This window comes from Nannobrachium achirus, assembly GCF_963921795.1.
Source record: "Nannobrachium achirus genome assembly, chromosome: 8".
Lineage (NCBI taxonomy): Eukaryota > Metazoa > Chordata > Actinopteri > Myctophiformes > Myctophidae > Nannobrachium > Nannobrachium achirus.
Window position 1 is genome coordinate 21,694,935 of NC_137817.1, and position 20,483 is coordinate 21,715,417.

Below are 20,483 nucleotides of genomic sequence, written 5' to 3' on the forward strand. Positions count from 1 at the left end.
ATTTTCACAATTTCTGCTTCTAATATTTGACAATTTGGCCAATGTTTAATTTAATAAATTCCAAAACTTTTCCAGTACTGGAAAAATATTTTTCTAATTTCAAAATATTTCCAGGAATTTCATGACCGTGGGAACCCTGTAATTAGCAGGAAGGAGACGCAAGGAGCAGGAAGAAGATGAGAGAGACCATGATGATGATGAGGAGGAGGATGGTGGTAGTAATGACAATGACAGCTAGCCCGGTTCACTCCAGTATATCTTCTACTGTATATCCTCTGTGTCTAGCCAACGGACCTCTCTGTCTATGTGCAGCTGTGTTATTCCTCTGGGGTCAAAGCCGTCGACCTGAGTGATATTCTGCCAGTAGGGTCAGCTTTTTTTCTGTTCTTATTTTCTTTTTGTAATAGAAATCAACGACACAATTATATATTATCTATGTTGAATGATGTAATAATAAAGACTAGAGAACACAAAGTACCCTCCTAGTGTCCTGTTAATTTCACAATATCACTATGAATTCATCAATAATATTCAGTCAAGAGACACATGCCAAATTCTGATGGCTGATTAAATTGTAAAGCACATTTTTGTTTGCAAACTAGAGACAATAATGTGCTGTATATCTGCAGGATAAAAGGCCCTTTCCCACTGGGCGCGATAACGAAATATATAAAGAAATTACATTTTCAATTGAAGTGTATGGCAGTGTCCACACTCCACACCATAACGATAAAGCCATCATCATGATGTGAACGCCGACATATCGTTATTGTTATCTTTATCGCGTACAGTGGGAATGAAGCTTTAGTCTGTAGATAATAATGTTGTTGTTCAACATGTGACAAACCTCTTCCCCTCTACCATACCACTGTACCATGGATGACACTGCAGTTAAAACTTTTATTTTAAATCATACAAACAAAAAACACAAATGCAATGTCCTGTTTGAATGTCATATAACGTTAAATGACTTGTCGACCAGCTTACTGATCAGCAACTGATCTTCTTAATATTGTCTTCTAAGGCTGTCATTGGATTCTTAGTCGCCTCATACATTGTCTCAAGTAGAGAATTTCTTTTTCAGGTGTACAAACACAAATAAGTAAGTAAAAGGTAGGTAAAAAGAAAGCACTGGAGGCTGGAGCAACCCGGACAGGGTGCAAGACAGGAGTGACAACGTTTTGATTTATTTATATTTTTCGTAAGTTCATGTACATATACAAGAAAGATTTGAATTTACAATTGAAGCATCCCGTTAGTTCATGCAGGGCACAGGAGTCATATACGCCTCAACAAGGCGGTCAATTTAAATACAGCTCCCCCCTACACACTGGATCTATGCTTTTAAATTGATGCAACAAGCTGCTGCTGGCAAAACTTACCTCCACCACCCCATCTTGAAATTCAAGTGTGCATGGCTCTAAGCTGAATTCAATGTTCTATGGATGCATCTTAAAATGCATTCAAGTTTGCATGACACAAGTTAATCTGATTAAATGTCTTGCTATGGGCCTGCTCTTACTATATTGTGGGGGTTCCCTGATTTTGCTTAGCATGCAGCTTAGCAAAATGTAGGGAACATCTTAAGAGCATAGGGCATTAACGCCAAGTTTAACTACATTCCACTTGTTGCAATAAAATTGTTAAATCCACTTATTACATGACTCACGTGAGTGTTCCTGACTGAACTTATTTCATTGTTTAAAGAAAACAGCTTATTAGATTAGGCTACTAAGTTACTGGGCACAGTCAGGGTTCAATTTGTATTTTCTTTTTAAAGGGTGTCCTTAACCTATAGTAGTGATTCCACTGGTGGGGCGTGAGGATATAAAATATCCAAAATAATTGACAAAACACTAAGATTTCATTGATATTATAACATGAATGTTAAGGAAAATAATGTAAAAAATCACACCTTGTTGTGAACTGAGTGGTGGTCAAATAAAAATAGTCAAATAAAAAGAGTCAAATACATGGATTGCAATCCGCGACGCGTTGTGAGCTTGTAGATCAGACACATTTTGTCACGGAACACGCCGTGATGAAGAAGTATAAGCCAGGATTTACTTGGGTGATGTGATGTGTGTTGAACGGACGGACGGACGGACGGACGGACGGACGAGGCTGCAGTGCAGACTGCACACAACAGCGCCGAAAAAGGTAAAGTAGTGGGAACACAAGCAGGAAGCTCCATTCAGCGGCAGCCACTTCCAATCAAAGCACAACATTGCGTATACCTCAGCGTCGGACTTTTCTCCGTGCTCAGAGTTATGTCACCCAGTCGCGGACGTGTGTGTGTGTGTGTGTGTGTGTGTGTGTGTGTGTGTGTGTGTGTGTGTGCGTGCGTGCGTGCGTGCGTGCCCTCCTTGCAACGTGTGTGAGAGAGAGTGTTGAGTGAGTCTGCCTGCTCAATAGCGCCCCTCCTTCAACGTGTGTGTGTGTGTGTGTTTGTGGTCTGTGTGTGTGGTCAAGAGAGGTATGACAGGCGACAGACATACAGACAGACAGACACGACATCGTGAAACCCAATTACAGGAGTGGCGGTGAGACCACCACTCAAAAACATGTTAACATATTTCCACTAGTGATACAATATGAAGAGAGGGGGGTATCAAAAGCAGATGCTTGGATTCCCCCCATCCCCCCCAGAAAATCTAACCCTGAGCACAGTGGTCTGCTATTGAGAAATACTGGACAACATCTGATTGCTGTACCAAGCCGTCTAATAAAAACTGGTACTTCTGAGATCAGATAATTCTGAGAAAAGGAAAAATCCCAACGGCTTAACTAGAGTTACAAGAGATGTGATTTACTATTCAAGAAACTCAGTATGAACAAAATCTTGGTCGACCAAAAAACTAAACTAAACAACAAATGTTTGCTAGTTTTCCTTACAGCTGATGAAACATACACAGCATTATCCTTCCTCTGTTACACTATGTTTTGTGGAAAATGTGTTTTGTATATCTGTGTCTCCATGTAAAAGTGTGTAGGCTACTAGTGTTCAACAACATCTGTTTCTTTCCAGTGACCCGTTGACATGTCATATCCACCACCAGACAGAACTGTCAGTCGTGGGAACAGCCATATATGGAGTGTTAGCCCTGTGAATGGCCTCAGTGACCTCAGGCATAATCCAGATGTTCCCCAAGTAAACATGTCTAAATACAGACTGGAGCTGTGGAGTCATGTCACTCACCACACCTACACATGCAAACATGCACAGAGGTAAAATGTTCCCTCTCTCTCTCACACACACACACACACACACACACACACACACACACACACACACACACACACACACACACACACACACACACACACACACACAGAGTGGCAGAATTGACAAGTGAAGGTTCTCACCCTTGCTAATGGTGAGTTGGAGGCCAAGTGTTTCACCTCTGACCTCCATGAGGGTCAGCCTGGTCGCCTGGTCTGGTTTGTCTTTTACAGGCTGGGTCCCTGGACACTAATCTCCCATAATTCATCTTCGTCTCACCTCCAACATGTTCATAGATATGCATAGACTTTGGGAAAGTCCTTGGAGGTTCTATAATAAAATGGTGTTCATTAGAATCAAGAACATTCAAAGTTGAGTATCTGAATAGAATACATGGTGCCCTGTTCTATTCGGTTAGGGAATTTACAATAGTCCAAAATGATGGCAATGAATTACTTTCATGTTAAAATCTAGAAGGGGGGGGGGGGGGCAAGGCGGCGCAGTCGGCAGCACTGTCCTCACAGCTAGAAGGTCCTGGGTTCGATTCCTGCCTGGGACGCTGCAGGCGCTGGGGGCGTGTTCTCTCCTCCGCGTCATCGGTTCCCACACCCTAGGTGGGGTTGGCGAAATGTCCAACTGGGGAAGCTCCCCCGTGTCAGGTGATAAGAAGCGGCTTGTCACACCTCATGCACTGAAGGAAGCATGAGCTCAGTTCGGGGCCCTCCCCAGGTTGGCAGTGGGAAAGCAGCGCCCATGAGTACAGCTTGGGCAATTGGCACAGGGTGAAAAATGGGTTACAAAATATTTTTTTTAAGAAAACACTAACCTTGCTCTAACTTCAAAAAATTGACAACAAAGGCCTACAATATGAAACCATAAATGTCTCTGCTGCTAAGTCATACCGTTTTGATAAGATTAAGATTAGAGATTGTGAGCAAAATCATGGCACAGAAATTCACCATGGAGGTTTGGTTATTTGTGTTAAATGTTAACCACTGATAATCCATACAACCCTATCAGCGCTGAGTGTATGACTATGAGAGAATTGCTACTGCCCCTCACAGGCCAGTGTATTAACTACAGGCAGGCGGAGCAACGTATTCTTCTTGAGGAACCACTGGAATTCTCTGTCTGTCCGCTATTCAGCCTGGATTGCATTGCTTGCAGGAGGAGAGAGAGGCGAGCGGTGGGTGAATACGAGCAGATGTGAACTGGACTACAAAGAAGAGAACACGCTGTAGTAAAGACGGAAAACCATTGATTATTCTAATATGTGGCAGCCCGCGTCAGAGCGATTGCAGGTAGGCCGTGGATACGATTGAGTTCCTTCCACAGATATAAGCTTCTTTCTTCCCAATAAAGCAGCAGGGAATAAACGGTTTCAACGCTGTTTTCAGCTGTTGAAACCCACCACCATGGCGTGGTCGCAGTGTAGGCGATTGACATTTTCCTGCAGATCAACAAAGCAATGCACAGACATAATCCTTTTGAAATGCTATGAATTGACTGTCCTTTGCATTGAACAGTGTTGCCTATTGGAGCAATAGATTGGAGCCCATTACCCAAGTAGTAGGCTAGTGTTACGTATTTAACACGCTTATAAAGGCGTTACGCAAGTCCGATACGAGTATCATCAGTGTATTATCCTCCACTGAATGCCCCTGTACCGTTTTGCCTGATTAGCCTAAATTAAAGGCAGACCTCATAGAAGTCTGTAAATATCTCTATGTTGGTTTACAGGCCATGGTTCATCTGCTCGACCACCATTCACACTCATTTACTCTATATTATCTTGTAGGCCTCCTGTAGTCAAAGTAGTTTTCAGTGGTGTAAAGTAATTAAGTACATTTACTTAAGTATACTGAACAATTTTAGGGTATTTGTACTTTACTTGAGTATTTCCAATACTTTTACAGCTTTACTTCTACTCCACTACATATAGTACCAAATATTGTACTTTTACTCTACTGCTACATTTATTTGAAAACTTTAGTTTCTAGTTACTTTGTTGATTTTGATTTAATTACAAAACATAGGCTACTTCAGCCCTAAATACATTTTTGGATGATCTACAAGCTCACATTGCATCAAGATGCAACACATTATGAGCTTGTAGATCTGCTATTTTCAAAAGATTTGTATACATTTGAAAACTTGAAATAGGACATTGTGCATAATGAGTAATGAGTAGGCTAGTACTTTTGTACTTTTAAGTAAATGTTGAATTCTGGACTTTTACCTGTAACAGAGTAATTCTAAATTCTTCATTGCATACTTTTACTTAAAAGAGTAGTTCCCCCCTCAAAATGCCCTTTTTTCTATTGATTACTCATGCCATGGAGACTTGAGTTCAATAAAAAAAAAAAAGTATTTGTCACATTCCTAAAACAATAATTTGATTACAATAAATGTACCCCCGGATTCCGGATGGGGACCCAAATGCATTTGGGTCCCCATCCGGAATCAATGGGGGTACGTTTACTAAAATACATTCTTTGTCTTAGGAATGCGACAAATAGCCTACAACAAAATATTATTGAACGCAAGTCTCCATGGCTTGAGTAATCAATAGAAAAACATATTTTTGGGGGTTAACTACTCCTTTAAGTAAAACATTTGTGTAGCCTACTTTTTCCACCAAAGCAGTTTCCATCAAAGTAGTTTTCACGGTTTGCAGAATGCTGCACACAGATTCTCCACGAATCATGGATTTCCCTCCACGATTGTGATGAGAAATCGTCAACACCTCTAACCTGGCTTCTATGACCTGTTTGGAAATGGACAAAAAAAAAAACGCTGTTAATGACACGTAGTTTGATCTCCAGGGGCGAGGGGGGCAAGCCATGCACCGAGCCTGGCTTTATGTCTCCCTCAGCCGTAATGCTCTCCAGATGTTGGCCTATGGAGTGCTTGCCAAATGAACTTGCACAATCCCCCGCTCGCAGCGCCTGCCCAGGCGTCAAGAAGATGGAATCACATAGTAAACTTCAGGAGAGCGACCGTTTCAAGTGATTCTATCGAGGCTTACATTTTTTACGACTAACACAGCGTGAAATAGAGTAACATGAATTGTTGTAATTACTTCCAATTGGAGTAAATCCTGGACCAGCAACTCATTGTGTGAAATGGAAACTTGACATCTGTGTGCTGCACGTCCACATAATGTTTTCCAAGGTAGCCTAATAGCCTACCTACTAGAGAAACTTGAAGTCTTGAACTGTAAGGTGTGTGTGCGCGCGCGCATGCTTGTAAGCACACACTGTACAGTATGTATGGATAGCTCTGTGTTGAAGGACTTTGCTTTGAGTCTTGGCTGTCTCTGCAGGCCTTGAAATAATTATCCTCAGGTTTTCTCAGTTGATTTCAGACATCCTACATAATTATCTCTAGTAAACTATCGTCAGTTGGTGACAGGTCCAATTCCCTGCTTGTGGTTTCCCAAAGGCATTGTACCACTAGGAGACAGTGGTAGGCATTGTAGGAGTCCCCCGGTCTACCACTACTGCAGTCACCATGTGGATTTTTCAAAGTTTCTCAGGCAGGTAAAGCAACAATGTCTCAGTGACAGTTTCTGTTAGCTGTCACACCTGACAGGTTGCAACTGTGGTAATAAAACTGGGGAGTAACACACAGTAAAGGTCGTTGGGATCAGGACTCGAACCCGCGACCTGCTGTCAGGCATCAGAGCCTATGTGGTATATGCGCCTGGACCGGTAGGCCAGCGGGCACTCCCATGTACTGTATTTCTGAGATGTTTAGAAGAGCCACATTATCAAAAGAGTTAGCTTTTGGTGAAGGTGTTAGGTGGATGATATATAGTATACTGTATAGTACTAGGCTGTATCTCCTTGGAATAAATTGAGATACATCAGTGTTCCCTTTTGAAGTTGATCCTCTCCATGTATCGCATTTGTATAACACTGTTTTACTTTTATATTTTTATTTGTTATTTATTATATATATTTGTATATAGTCAGGTGGAAGTGGTGAGCGTGTTTTTTTTTTTGCTTGAGTTGAGGCAATGTGAGCATTGTGAGGACTATTTGGTACACAAGCACTGAAGGCGTCTTACTGTAATCCTGTAGGCCTACAGAACCACATAAAGGCAGAATCCCAAATGAACCCAAATTTCACTCTCAGGGGTTATATGGGGTGGCAGTGTGTGACAATAGCAACGCTTTATGAGCTTGTAGATCAATGAAGTATACCACGTGGGTAATCGATTTGTTTATAAATTAATCAAACAGAAGAATCGCTGTGAAAATGATCGATAATTGCAGCCCTGCTGTAGTGCTATGGTGACAGTGGTACCGTAGTGATGACCAGACATTTCCTTGCTCTGTAACCATGGTGACGATCAGCTGTTCTCTCAGCTATTGGACAGGCATTGTAATCCTCCTTCGCCTCTTTGCAAGTATCGACAGTGTTGTCGAGAGTTGAGTGTAGCTAAGGGCTAACACTTGTTCATTATTCTCTGTTCTGTTTTCTCTGACCTTGACATCTAACCACCACATCTTTCCCACTCATGCTATGCTGTTGATATGGCAACGTTTAATGTCTGGCTGCGATTTCATGTAACGATGGAGGGGTGAGAGGAGAGGTGGGCAGCTCAAGATAAGATAAAAGGGAGAAAGATGTGTTGATGCTGCACTGTCTGCCCCCACTCCCCTAGTGATGCAAGATTCGTGAACGATATACCGGTAGCGAATTAGCAGCCTACTCTTAAAAGTGAATCAATAGTAGGGACTTACTCTCGCAAAAGAGTTGCTTGCTTTGTTTGTTTGCAACACTAACCATACCAGAGCCACACACAGGCACTCTCAATTCACAAACAAAAAGAATGAACAGGTTGGGAAATGAGCTTGGATTGCATGTGCTGCAGTAGGCAGGCAAACAGCAACAGAGACAAACTGTCTCCTTTTGATTAGTGAGCTGAGTGAGTGAACTCAGTAGTATGAACATTGTACAATGTATTCCTCAGAACGGTTAAAATTTGAATTGAACCCTTTGAACCCGGCAGATGCAATCTGTGTCCAAAATTGGAATTAAATCGAATAATCTCAGTCAAAACTAATGTCAACTACATATGTAGTCTGGCCCGGACAGCTAGGGTAGCGGTCCGGGCAGCCTGACACCATGTCGCAGGTTCGAATCCCGATCCCAACCACCTTTGCTGGTTGTCACTCCCCATCTCTCTCTCCCCATTTCCTGTCAGACTACTGTATACTATCTAAGTAGTCGGCTGTCACTTTTGGTTATAGTTATGCTAGTTTCTATTTTCAAGTCTAGTTTAATCTATTTTAGTAGATTAGGGATTTTGGCACAGTGTGGTTAAGGTTTGTGTTAGAGTAGGTTTAAGATTAGTTTAATGTCAAACTGTTGATCATGTAATATCATATAAAACAGTCAGCCTACATTATGTTAATATATATTTGAATACTGAAAAAGTGTTTATCGATAATTACATATTTACAATTTAAACGCTCAGCACTGAAAGCAGATGGGCCACAGGTTCATAGCCAAATAAGTGCTGCTCAGTTCATATGACATTGTTCAAAGCTTTACCTAAGATCTGTTTTCAGTAAATAGCCTTTGGAGTAATCAGAATGATTTATTTAGGTAGACTAAATGATTTACATAGCTGTCAAATACTCCACATTTCTCCTGGTCAATGAACAATGTTCAAGTATGGCTTCAATCAGTCAAACCTTTATATCAGACTCTAGAAGCCACAAAGGTCCATAGGAGAAGGGAAAACAAATAACATTTTATAAAATGTATATTATTATGTTATAAAAATGAAAGTACAGTATTACAGACTATTACAAAAAACTAATACAAAATACCAAGTATTAGGCGACAAATGGGCAATTATAGAAACCTATAGTTAAAGAACTAACATCCCTCAATCTGTTTCGGGGCCGTTCCTTCCTGGCACTGGATGATGGGGTATGTTAGTTCAACAACAGATTGCACAATATGCACTGTTATTCACCGAAATGTGCACACGCATACAAACAGAGGCTGGCAGGCTTGCAGATATGCAAGCATTCACAGAAACACAGAGGCAGCAACATGCATTCCTGACCACTAAACATGTTTTCTTCTGCATCAGCAGCATGTTCTGTAGCCATAGTTTTAATTCTTGGCGTTTTCTTGACTGTGACACTGACAAATAGGGCTGAGCCGGATGAAACGATCTCATCCTGACAATGCAGAAATAGCTGACTGAGGTTAAGCATGGACAGCTACAGCGGTTGCACTGGGTCTGTTTGCTTCTCTGTACTTACTACTCTGACTGTTGCTTGCTCTGTCTGTCTGCTAGCTGTCTGTCTGTCCCTAGTCTCACGTACAGTAGCCAGACAACTATTCCGCAATCTCCGAATGCTATAGAGTCTGGAACTACAGCTCCTGAATGGCGAGTAATGGAAACTGGCAAATATATTTAAAAATGTCATTTCTGCTAAGCAGCAAGCTAAATATGCTTAAATGATTTTTATTTATATTAGGATAAATGTGAGAGATGTTAAAAATGAAACAGAAGTGGGGAGGAGGCTTCACTTCCGCTTTAACCGGATACTCATCGTTCTTCTTATGTTACCCCAGACTGTATGACGGGAGCATTTCCAAATCGCGGGAGTCAACAGTCTGGCCACGCGAGACTAGTATGTCCCCAACCTGACTTTGTTATTCTATCAATTCATCTGTGGTCACTGGTCATCGGTATGTTATATGTTTCTTTTTGTTTTCTACCTCTGTTGCTTACTTGCTTGGTTTTCTGTTTGTCTGGAGTTGCTTTGTGGTCAGTCACGGCTATGTTGGTGAGACTGTGGCTTTGTTGGCAGAAGGACTACATGAGAAGAGCTGGCACAGCATTCTCATAGTTCCTTCAACTGGATAGTTCTCACTACCAGCACATCTGCTCCATGTGAACATGCAGGGCTTTGGCATCCGGCTGCAGAACGGTGGTTTGGCTTTCACTATACCAGGAATAGGCATACTCTCCTTTTTCAACAGGTTCTGATTTTTTAGTTATTCCCCTACATATATATATATAGTCACTTCCCACTTCTCACTTCTTTTTTTCTTAAGAAGTGTTTAATCCAACACTTTTTTTTAACACAGCACTGGGTCTTTTAGACATTCGGTTTTATTTTCTTCTATGTTCTTCTATTCATTGTTCTTCTTCAACCTTTTATTTGAACCTTCTGGTGTCCTGATCAAACTGCATGTGATATAGGCCGAAATAGAGGAAACAACTCTGCTTAAAAACATTTAAAATCGTAATAGTGGTTTGATTTTGTGACGTGAAATGATCATAACATTAAAAAAAAAGATTCACTTGAATATTAGGATCAAAGGATTTCACAGCCCACTGTGTATTGGGGAAAACACACACACACAAAACCTACTCGCACTTCATGATGTCAAAATTATTTTTAGGGCTGGGCAATATGGACAAACTTGAATATTACAACTAATTTATGACCAAATACGTTTATATGATATTGATATTGTGATGACTGTATGGGGATAACTATTGATATAGTGATGACAGTCTGATGACTACTGGAGCTTTCACAACATTTTTACTCAATAAGATTTATTACTTTGTAATGCAGACTGTAATTCAGTCTTAAAAAACAGGAAAAGACAACATACTGTATATTCTAGTCTACACATTACAATATTAAGATTCCCAACATTCTGGAAGAAGTGTTTTCATCTGACAGTTGTGTATATGGAACGTTTTAAATAGACCACGTGTCTTTTTGTCAGTGTTAGTTAATGTGTAGCTCTGGTGCTGTGCTCGTATAGGCTATATAAGATATGCGTGGGGTTGATTTAACTATTTGCGTCAAAGAGTTGATGATGTTTTACTGCCATCCGGACATTGCCACCCCCAAGCGTCTGAGGTTTTGGGTAAGTTAATGCCTACTTCCTGCTCTGGCGCTAACCCACCAATCATAACACCAGATCATACACCCTCCCGCCTCCTACGCGGCGAGCTGACCAATCACAACTCTTAAGGGATGTTTTCCGCCACTGATGGGGACAGACATATACCTCCCACTGTCTTCTCTGTGTCAGCCACTGCAGACATGTTTCCTCTTGTAAAGTGTCCAGGATCAGAGAAGGAGGCTGTAAACATATAGAGGGACAGCCTCAGACGATTACAGTATGCAGGGGCGTCACAAGGGGGGGAAAAGTGGGACTGAGTTACTAGGGCCCAAGGTGGAGGGGCCCCGAGTGCACCGAGTGCCACGCTGCGAGCTTTTAGATCTGCTATTTTTGAAAAGTTGTGAAAATGTGTGCAAATCTTTGATTATAATGTGTATTTTTTAAGCGAACATTTGTAACTAAAATTTTGCTTCTGGGGGGGTTCCTGGAACAAAATATTTTGAGATGGGGGTCCGTGGCCATATATACATATCATTTTGGGGGTCCTTCACATGAAAAGGTTTGAGCACCACCACACTAGGCTAACGCGGACCAGTTCGTGTAGGCAGATGGGCGGGCGCGGCGAGTCTCACCGCAAGTCTCCGACCAATAGCATGTGTTCTCCTCCCCCCTCCCCCCTCTGCTGCTCTGCTCAGCGCAGAGAACGCTGCACTCTGATTGGTTAGGGAAATTCCACACTTCCTCCAACAGTGATCATAACGTGATCGCCCAGGCTTCATTTTCTTCCGATAGCCAAATGAAGCCTGGGTTTCCGAGGCTAGAGCACCACTGACATAGAAACATACCGTAGGTTTTTCAAAGACTTTTTCAAATACTTTATCATGATTTTTCAAAAATAGCAGATCTACAAGCTTACAGCGTGGCACTCGGTGCCGCGCTGTGAGCTTGTATATCTGCTATTTTTCAATAGTTAAGACACAAAATAATGCGTAATAATGCGCTCCCAGTCTAAATGGGTTAAACCCCCTCCCCCTATGAATAACATTCATGGGGGTCCCGCAGTGAATCCTTGTATCCACTATCCAGGGCCCAGAATTTGGTGCGACGCCCCTGACAGTATGCTGTATGCCTACCGTACAGGGGTGGGATGGGGGAGTGACTTGTGGTTTTAGGAATTAACCACTATTTTATTTGCCCTGAGTGTATGTGTTTATATGTGTGACTGTGAGATGGAGGAGACCGTCTGCTCTCACTGGAAGCCACAGCTCCCAGATGTGCAGGGAGAAATGCTTTAGACAATAAATAGTAATATTATTATCTCAATATGTTTGTTTGTATGGTATTTGTCTATGCCAGAACAGGGCAGCGATGCCTGGACTGACTTAAAGGAGTAGTTCACCCCCAAAATGACTTTTTTTTCTATTGATTAGTCACGCCATGGAGAGTAGAGTTCAATAATATTTTTAGTTTTTTGTCGCATTCCCAAGACAAAAATGTGATAACAATAAATTTACCCCCATTCGTTCCGGATGGGGACCCGTTTCGAAACGGGTCCCCATCCGGAATCAATGGGGGTAAATTTACTCAAATCAAATTTTTGTCTTAGGAATGTGACAAAAAACAAAACATATTATTGAACTCTACTCTCCATGGCGTGACTAATCAATAGAAAAAAAAGTCATTTTGGGGGTGAACTACTCCTTTAAGGTAACTTAATGCTGTCCAGTGAACTCTTTGGAAAGGCATTACACTGTATTTGTGTACTTCAACAAGCTTGTTCTTACGTAAGTCTACAAGCTGTGACTTGGGCAATTACAAGTCCACTGAGCTTGGTTCAAGGGCAGAATGCATCTTCCACAAAGCTGAATGGACAGACTGGTACAGAAGATGTTTGTAGGAGGGGTGATGAAGCTAATCTTTAAAAAACACTTGGTTTTGTGTCAGCCAAACCAGTAGGGAGGCGGACAAGTTACAATGTTGCCTTTAGTAATAAAAATCAGTACAAAGAAATGTACTAGTACTACCTCATACAGTAGAAATGTTTGGATCTCCGAGAATGTTTAGGAGTATTGGGTTTGTAACAACTTGTCTGCTTTGAATTTATCTTTTTAAATATCAAACACTGTAATAGCCAAGCTATGTGGCAGCTGTTTTATTCTCCTGAAGAATCCATTCCATAGCGTCTAGAATGCACAGTCAGATTCCTGTGGCTGTGTTAATTATCAGCACAGAGAGAACACCTCTGGAACGTGTGGGTGCAGCATGTCTGAGCTCTATGTTTGAAGTTTTCTCTTTTCTTTCTTTCTTTTTTTGAAGGGAAGCAAAAAAGAACAGATGAACCGATAACAGTCTTAACACAGTCTGTGATGGCCTACTGTCTCACTCTCCACCAGCACACCACACATACCTACAACATCTGCTGGAGAGCTTGTGTGTGTGTGTGTGTGTGTGTGTGTGTGTGTGTGTGTGTGTGTGTGTGTGTGTGTGTGTGTGCACACATACAGTATGCCAGTGTGTCTGTGCGTGCGTGCGTGCGTGCGTGCGTGCGTGCGTGCGTGCGTGCGTGCGTGCGTGCGCGCGCGCGTGTGTGTGTGTGTGTGTGTGTGTGTGTGTGTGTGTGTGTGTGTGTGTGTGTGTGTGTGTGTGTGTTTGTGTGTCAGTCCATGTGCATGTTTTAGTGTATATGTATATAGAGACACTTGATTGATTGATTAGTTGAATACTTTATTAGTAGTTCACATAGGAAAAGCACAAGACTGTACAGTTCAGATAAAAGGTCTAATAGGATTTAAAACCCAAGAAAGCACTATGGCTTGTTTACATCGGGGTCCTCTGTACTCATTTCATTGAGACATTAAATGACAGACACATATATACAACAATGGTATGCAAAACATTATATAACAGTTAGAAGTGGGGGTAGGGGAAGGCTTTCTCTTTGACTTCTTACTACATTGGGACTCTGTGGTTTAAGGAGAACATAGGATTAGACTAAAGTGTTTACTCTTGTGGTACAGATGTGTGTGTGTGTGTGTGTGTGTGCGTGCGTGCGTGCGTGCGCGTGCATGTGTCTCTACAGTATATCTGTTCCATCACATCACTAACCACATCAGTGTCAGGTTACTCACTGTTTGTGTGTAACCCGAGGACAAAGTCATTTTGGCAAGAGTCTAAGGTGTGTAGATCTGTTTAGCTGTTTTCTTTCCATTTGTGTTCATCTTGCTCCATCCCTATAATCTCTGGGTTGTGTACATCAGGGAGCATGGCAGTGGCTTGTTTTATCTGCCAGGGCTTAGATTTACCTGAGAGCCTCTCCCTCCGGCCAGCCCCCTGCTCTCCCGCGTACACGTTTTTTTCCCAATGACCCAAAGCGCGACGGTGGGGGCGTGGGGGCTGCAAGGGAAAGGAGTGCTTTTTTTCCAGTGATGACGATGGAGGCGCGCCGTCTCAGGTGACCATGAGCCACGTGAGACACCGCCGAGCGAGCGGTAGCGAGCGAGTTGCTGTGTCGAGCGCTGCTACCGTCGCATGAGCCGACTCAGCGCTGTTACCGAGTTATGTGCCGTTAAGGACAGAATAGTACTTTCAGCATGGTCCAAGTGAACACAGCAAAGCGCTCTCTCCCTCCTTGCCCACCACTGGCCCCCACCGTTGTACTTAGGTTCCTTGGGAAACAACAGGTCGCTGCTCTCCCATGGGGCAGGAAGTGGAACGTACCATCTGTGACCTGTTAAACTCGTCACAGCATGGGATGAAACTCTTTTATCATAGTGAACACTGTCCATCGCCAGCATAGGCCTGAATGCTTAGGCTATTGGTAGATGTGATATTACTCCTCTTATTATTAAGTTGATGTGAGTTGATCTTAGAAATGTAATAACATGTGGGATGTTGAGATAGTTGCGAGGTAATTCTACGTGGCTGTTACCAGTCTGCCTTGTCTGTTTGCATCACAAAGTTAGTCATTCTTTCCAGTTTATAGCCTGTTGACAGCAGACAGCTGTTAGTTGACAGAGCGCGCAGCCTTACAAAATACAAAATAGATGTTTAGATTTGGTCCATAACCCTCTAAATATATGTGGTTTGGATGGGAATCTTCAAGTGGCGGGTGAGGGTGTAGACTGGTAGTGTGTTTCTCCCATGATGCAATGCCTCTATCTGAGATACACACACAGAGGCAGAGCTTCAGCTTTTCACTGTGTGGGGGTATACGTGCAGTAGATAATCTAGGTATACCCCCGTAGAGTGAAAAATATGCTGTTGGGAATATGGGTTCCCCATATAACATGCCAAAAGGTTAAGCTAGTACTCCGCCGATGGCACTGAACAAAGTGTCCGTCTCACCTCTTGTTTTGAAATAGTCTCTGTGAATCCATTAAAGTTGGCCTCCAGTTTTTTGGAGAGAAGTCATAAGCTCCGCTCAAGCGTGAAATGCATACCAGCCTCGACTGTAAGTGAGGTGTACCTTTACAGAAACACATGTCACATTAAAGTATGAAATCCGTCTAAAGATGTTGGTGAATGGTCCAGATGTGTGGAAGCCAGCATAAGGCATTGCTTTGCAGGCCTCAAAGAACACACTGGGTGTTGGGTATCTGCCACTCAGAACATGTTGCCCTGACAATACATCACTGTGCTGCTCTAAACTACAGAGGTCCAATTGTCCTAGATGTACCCAACCATTGTTTTATCTATTGATCTACAGTATTGATAGATTGGTAGATTAACAAATGGATAATCTCTCAAGGCAGACTCTGATGCTATGCAAGTCAGAGGGCGTTCCCTTTTATTTGACGATGGTTAGCCTGACAAATGGATAAATGGATACATTCTATAGATAGATGGATGAGTTAACAAAAGAATAAGAATAAGTCTGGTTTCGGCAATTCCTGAAAAGCTGACTTATTTTAGAGATTTGAGGTTTTTCATCTGACAGCAGCCATTGTCTGGACTTTGGATGTGGAGTTCAGACTCATCCTACCACCCAGTTCTTTTGCCTCCTCCAAAACCAAGTACAGACTGCACCAGCGTCTCTGCTGTTAAAGAAAGAAACACTCTCTGGCTTAGAGTTTCAAGTCTGAAATAGAATCAATAACACCAGTAAGTTGAGGTGAGGAGTCTATTGGGTCCAGAGAAATAATAATAATACCCAAAAATGTGAAACACAGTGAAAATATTATGAATAGAATTCCAGTGTTATCCCGCAGATTCCATCCTCTCTCCTTTTACTCTTCAGTGGGGTGGGTGCTAGCAGGGGCGTCACACAAGGGGGAGAAAAGTGGGACTGAGTTACTAGGGCCCAAGGTGGAGGGGCCTTCATTATTACTTTAGCTATTGAACAATAGCAGATATACAAGCTCACAGCGCGGCACCATGTGCCGCACTGCAAGCAAGTCGTGAAAATGTGTGCAAATCTTTGAATATATGTATTTTTTAAGCAAACATTTGTAACAATGTGCAGTGCAAATCTTGCTTCTTCTGGGAGGGGGGGGGGGGGGGGGGGAGGGGGGGGGGGGGGGGGGGTTTAGCACCACTGACATAGAAACATAGGTTTAAAAAAACAAACAAAAAAAAAAAACCTTAGAAGGATTTGAAATATTCAAAGACTTGCACAAATGTTCACGATTCTTCAATAATAGCAGATCTACAAGCTCGCAGCTGACCCTGAGCTTGTATATCTGCTATTTTTCAATAGTTAAAGCACAAAATGAAGCGTAGTGATGCGTTCCCAGTCTAAATGGGTTAAACCCCCTCCCCCTATGAAGAACATTCATGGGGGCCCGCAGTGAATCCTTGTACCCAGGGCCCAGGATTTGGTGCGACACCCCTGCGGGTGGGTACTAGGGTGGAGGGGAGACCCTTCACCCCTCCATCCCTCTCTCTGTGCTGGGGCTGACCACAGGAATGTGAGCTGCTGTCAGGAAGCCGTAAAGTGCTGACGCGGAGGTCAGCGAGCGTTTACACACATGTGGCTTTACTTTCACAACTCCTTTACCTCGCCTTTTTCCCCTTTTATCCTTCATCTCCATCTTCGAGATTTATCCCTTCTTCACTCTCTTCCTCTTTCCTAGTTCCTGTTCAGACGCTCGCTCTCTCCTCCTTGCTTGCTGCTCTTCCAGTTCCTGCCATGTCCTCTGAAGACCTGTCTGGTCTGGTGTCGGGTGGGCCAATTCACCGGAAATATTTTGAAACCCATGGCCAACTTGGCCGATATTTAGAACCAATGACCAACTTAAAGCTATACTGTGTAAGTTGCTCAACTTGTGGTCAGTAGCTCTATAGCAAACCTCGGTCGCGTCCGCGTCTTTCGGCCGTTTTTCGGTTCTCACACCCCCGCGTCTGCCTCCACCTCGCCGAGATCTATCTTTTGAGGGGTCCCTGGTTCCTGTGCGTTCAGCCATTCCGGAGATACACTCCTTCACCCATGCTTCACCGTGCACCCGAGTATAGAGACACACGGGAGACTACAAATATGGCCGCCCTAGCGACCCCACTCCAAGATGCGCTGTGATTGGCCGGCAGTGTATAACCCTCACTGTGATTGGCCAGTAGTATGATGACGTCATTTTGCCGCGAAAACCGGGGCCCGGTCAGGATCATAGAAAACATATAAAGAGAAGGCTTTAGAAGCTGAAAAGAACGGAGTGGGTGTTCTAAAACTTTAGCGATTTAACAGTTAGGACCATTTTAAGATTTGTTTTATAAAAAAAGTTACATGGTATAACTTTAATCTTGGTCATGTAGGTTAATCGATGAATCGAGAAGCAGGCTTTTTTATCAACAAAATGAGATGAATATGTTTTACACATTTTTAATAATCAACCCTTTGTTATACTTTGTTATACTGGTGGTGTACAAAAAATGCTGTTGTATTGTGATGCGTTGTGAGCTTGTAGATCTGCTATTTTCACGTATTTTTTAGTTCAGTAATCATAATCAAGGCAAAAGTTTGAAATAATCGTGATATTGACTTGAAGTAATATCGCCCGGCCGTACTGTCAGTGTGGAATGTGTGGTTCCACTGACTCTGAGAATGGCTCTGCCTCCATCTTTAGGCCTTGAATGGAGAGGGGGACGTTTGAGGTAGTCATCTTAGTTGGAGTTTAAGTTAGCTGCTAGTTTTGCACAGCTGCTAGTTTTGCACAGCCAGTACCATGGTGATGACAATCATGACATATCGTTGTTGTCGGGTGGAAACCTTGTATGTCCAAAACCGTTCATTTTGTATTCATCGTTTTAAAAATGATTTAAAATGTGAAAATAGCGGATCTATTGTAGATCTGCGAATGTCTTGCAAATTTGAGACTTGGAGATACAAGGTTTGTGCCCGACAGTGACGTGACGATATGTTAGTCAGTAACAGGACTGTCTCTGATGTTTTATCTGAGGCATGTTCTTTTTTTATTCTCTTTCTGATTCACAAGGAAAGATAATTAGCCTACTGTGCCTCAAGAAACACGGCTACCATGATAAAGCATTAATGATTGTCTTCATTTTATGGGAAATTGCCCATTTATACATTGCTTGAAATTTGAAAATATTCCTCTTCTGCCGCACAGACAAACAGACAATGTGCAGGTCCAACATGGAAAAACTGTTTTGGAAGAGCCTCAGAGGAATGACAAAATACAGGAAAAGTCATCTGGAAGCACTAGAGACAAACAGAAAATCCAGATCACTCTGGGAAAATGGTGGAAAATATGAGACGTGAGGTTTCTGCTAAATCACCTGTACTCTTTTACCATTGGATGACATTATATTCAAGTCATTTAATCTTTATTGAACCATATAGCTTACAGTAACAGTTAGGAGGGGTGAAAAAGGTTGAAATATGTTCCCATAAAGGTTACGAGTCCACATTTAAATATGTGTAGTCCTGTCATCTACCTTTTGCTTCTGTTAAGATTTAAGTTTAAGATAAAGATTAAGTCATACCAAGAGAGCTAAAGAATGGACCATCAACTTCCCCCTGTAGGGGACGAGCTATCTGGAAATATTAGAGGCAAAAATATGTATAGATTAATTTGATAGAAATTTAAGATATAACACAGCTATGGCATCAAAACAGGGTTTTAGGCCCGTACCACACCTAGGCTCTCTGTATAGTCTGACTGGTTCGAGTCCCAATCCCGTCTTCCTTTGCTGCATGTCACTCTTTCTCTCTCTCTCTCTCTCTCTCTCTCTCTCTCTCTCTCTCTCTCTCTCTCTCTCTCTCTCTCTCTCTCTCTCTCTCTCTCTCTCTCTCCCCCATTTCAAGTCAACATACTGTACTATCAATAAAGGCATACCAGTAAGACGTGCCATGTCTTGGCCAGTGACATATATTGGACCACTTACCGATATATGGAGACCCCTGGTACCCATAGATATTCACATATATAGGCTTAATATTGCATAAAAGGGATTTGGTTCCCCTGGCTTCACGGGGATCTCCATATATGGGCATAAAAGGGATTTGGTTCCCCTCACAGTGATGTCAGAGCGTGAGAGTCAATCAACAAAAAAGACAAACAAGCGTTACCCATACAGACAGACAGACAGACAGACAGACAGACAGACAGACAGATACGGTCATGATGTGACGGTTCTGATAGTAAAAAGCACAACAATTGTGTTTTCTGCAGCACCTGAAAGATTTAATATATATATATATATATATATATTCAGGGCTACAGTGATTATTATTATTATTATTTATTTATTTTCGGTGAAGGGATGAGGCAAGCCAGAAACGCTTCTACATGCCCTTATTTTCAACAGTGAGAGTCCTGATTTCATTAGCCATTTTGGTTTTGTAGTGGTTATTTAGAGGAAGCCCAGAAATTCCATAGGGCGCGACTTGGAGGGCCTATGCGAACATGTGGTTCTGTTCGGCCTTATGAAACCCCGGACCGCGGATTCCTGCGCGAGACCATGCGGCCAGACAGGCTCTCGTCTCCTGTTTTGACGGAGGCTTCACACGCAGACAGAAGAGCTCTTCCTCTCATCTGCTCTCCACATTCTGCTATAATAGAGTCTAAGTTACCATCCCTATCCAATTAATCCTCACTAGTCTGCCACTGCGTCCCACAAGATCCAGGCAGTGGCCCTATGCCACTGTTTAGAATGTTTGAGCAGCACTCGGGGGTGGGTTTGGGGAATTTCAATTCTGGGTCTCTTCCCAGTCCTGTTTGCTTTTCCAGAGCCAGCAGCAGCTCCAAATATAGTTTTTTATTTGGACTGATGTATGTTTCTTTTTACATTTTTATCTTTATTGTCATCATATTATTTCCTCGCTTGGCAGGAATACACATTTAGCAGGAAGCTTGTTGCTACATTATTGCAAATGAAACACTGACTGTAAAGCTCACTATTTTTT

At 42.4% G+C, this 20,483-nt stretch overlaps 1 protein-coding gene across 1 annotated transcript in view; it reads left to right on the top strand.

Annotated features, from left to right (window-relative positions):
• Window positions 1-4,372: 4,372 nt before the first annotated feature.
• Window positions 4,373-20,483, top strand: part of pid1 (phosphotyrosine interaction domain containing 1) — a 51,533-nt gene continuing 35,422 nt past the window's right edge. Inside the window, exon 1 of the mRNA XM_080730947.1 lies at window positions 4,373-4,524. Coding sequence (XP_080587073.1) covers window positions 4,495-4,524 — 30 coding nt within the window. The 5' untranslated portion in view covers window positions 4,373-4,494. The remainder of the gene's footprint in view (window positions 4,525-20,483) is intronic.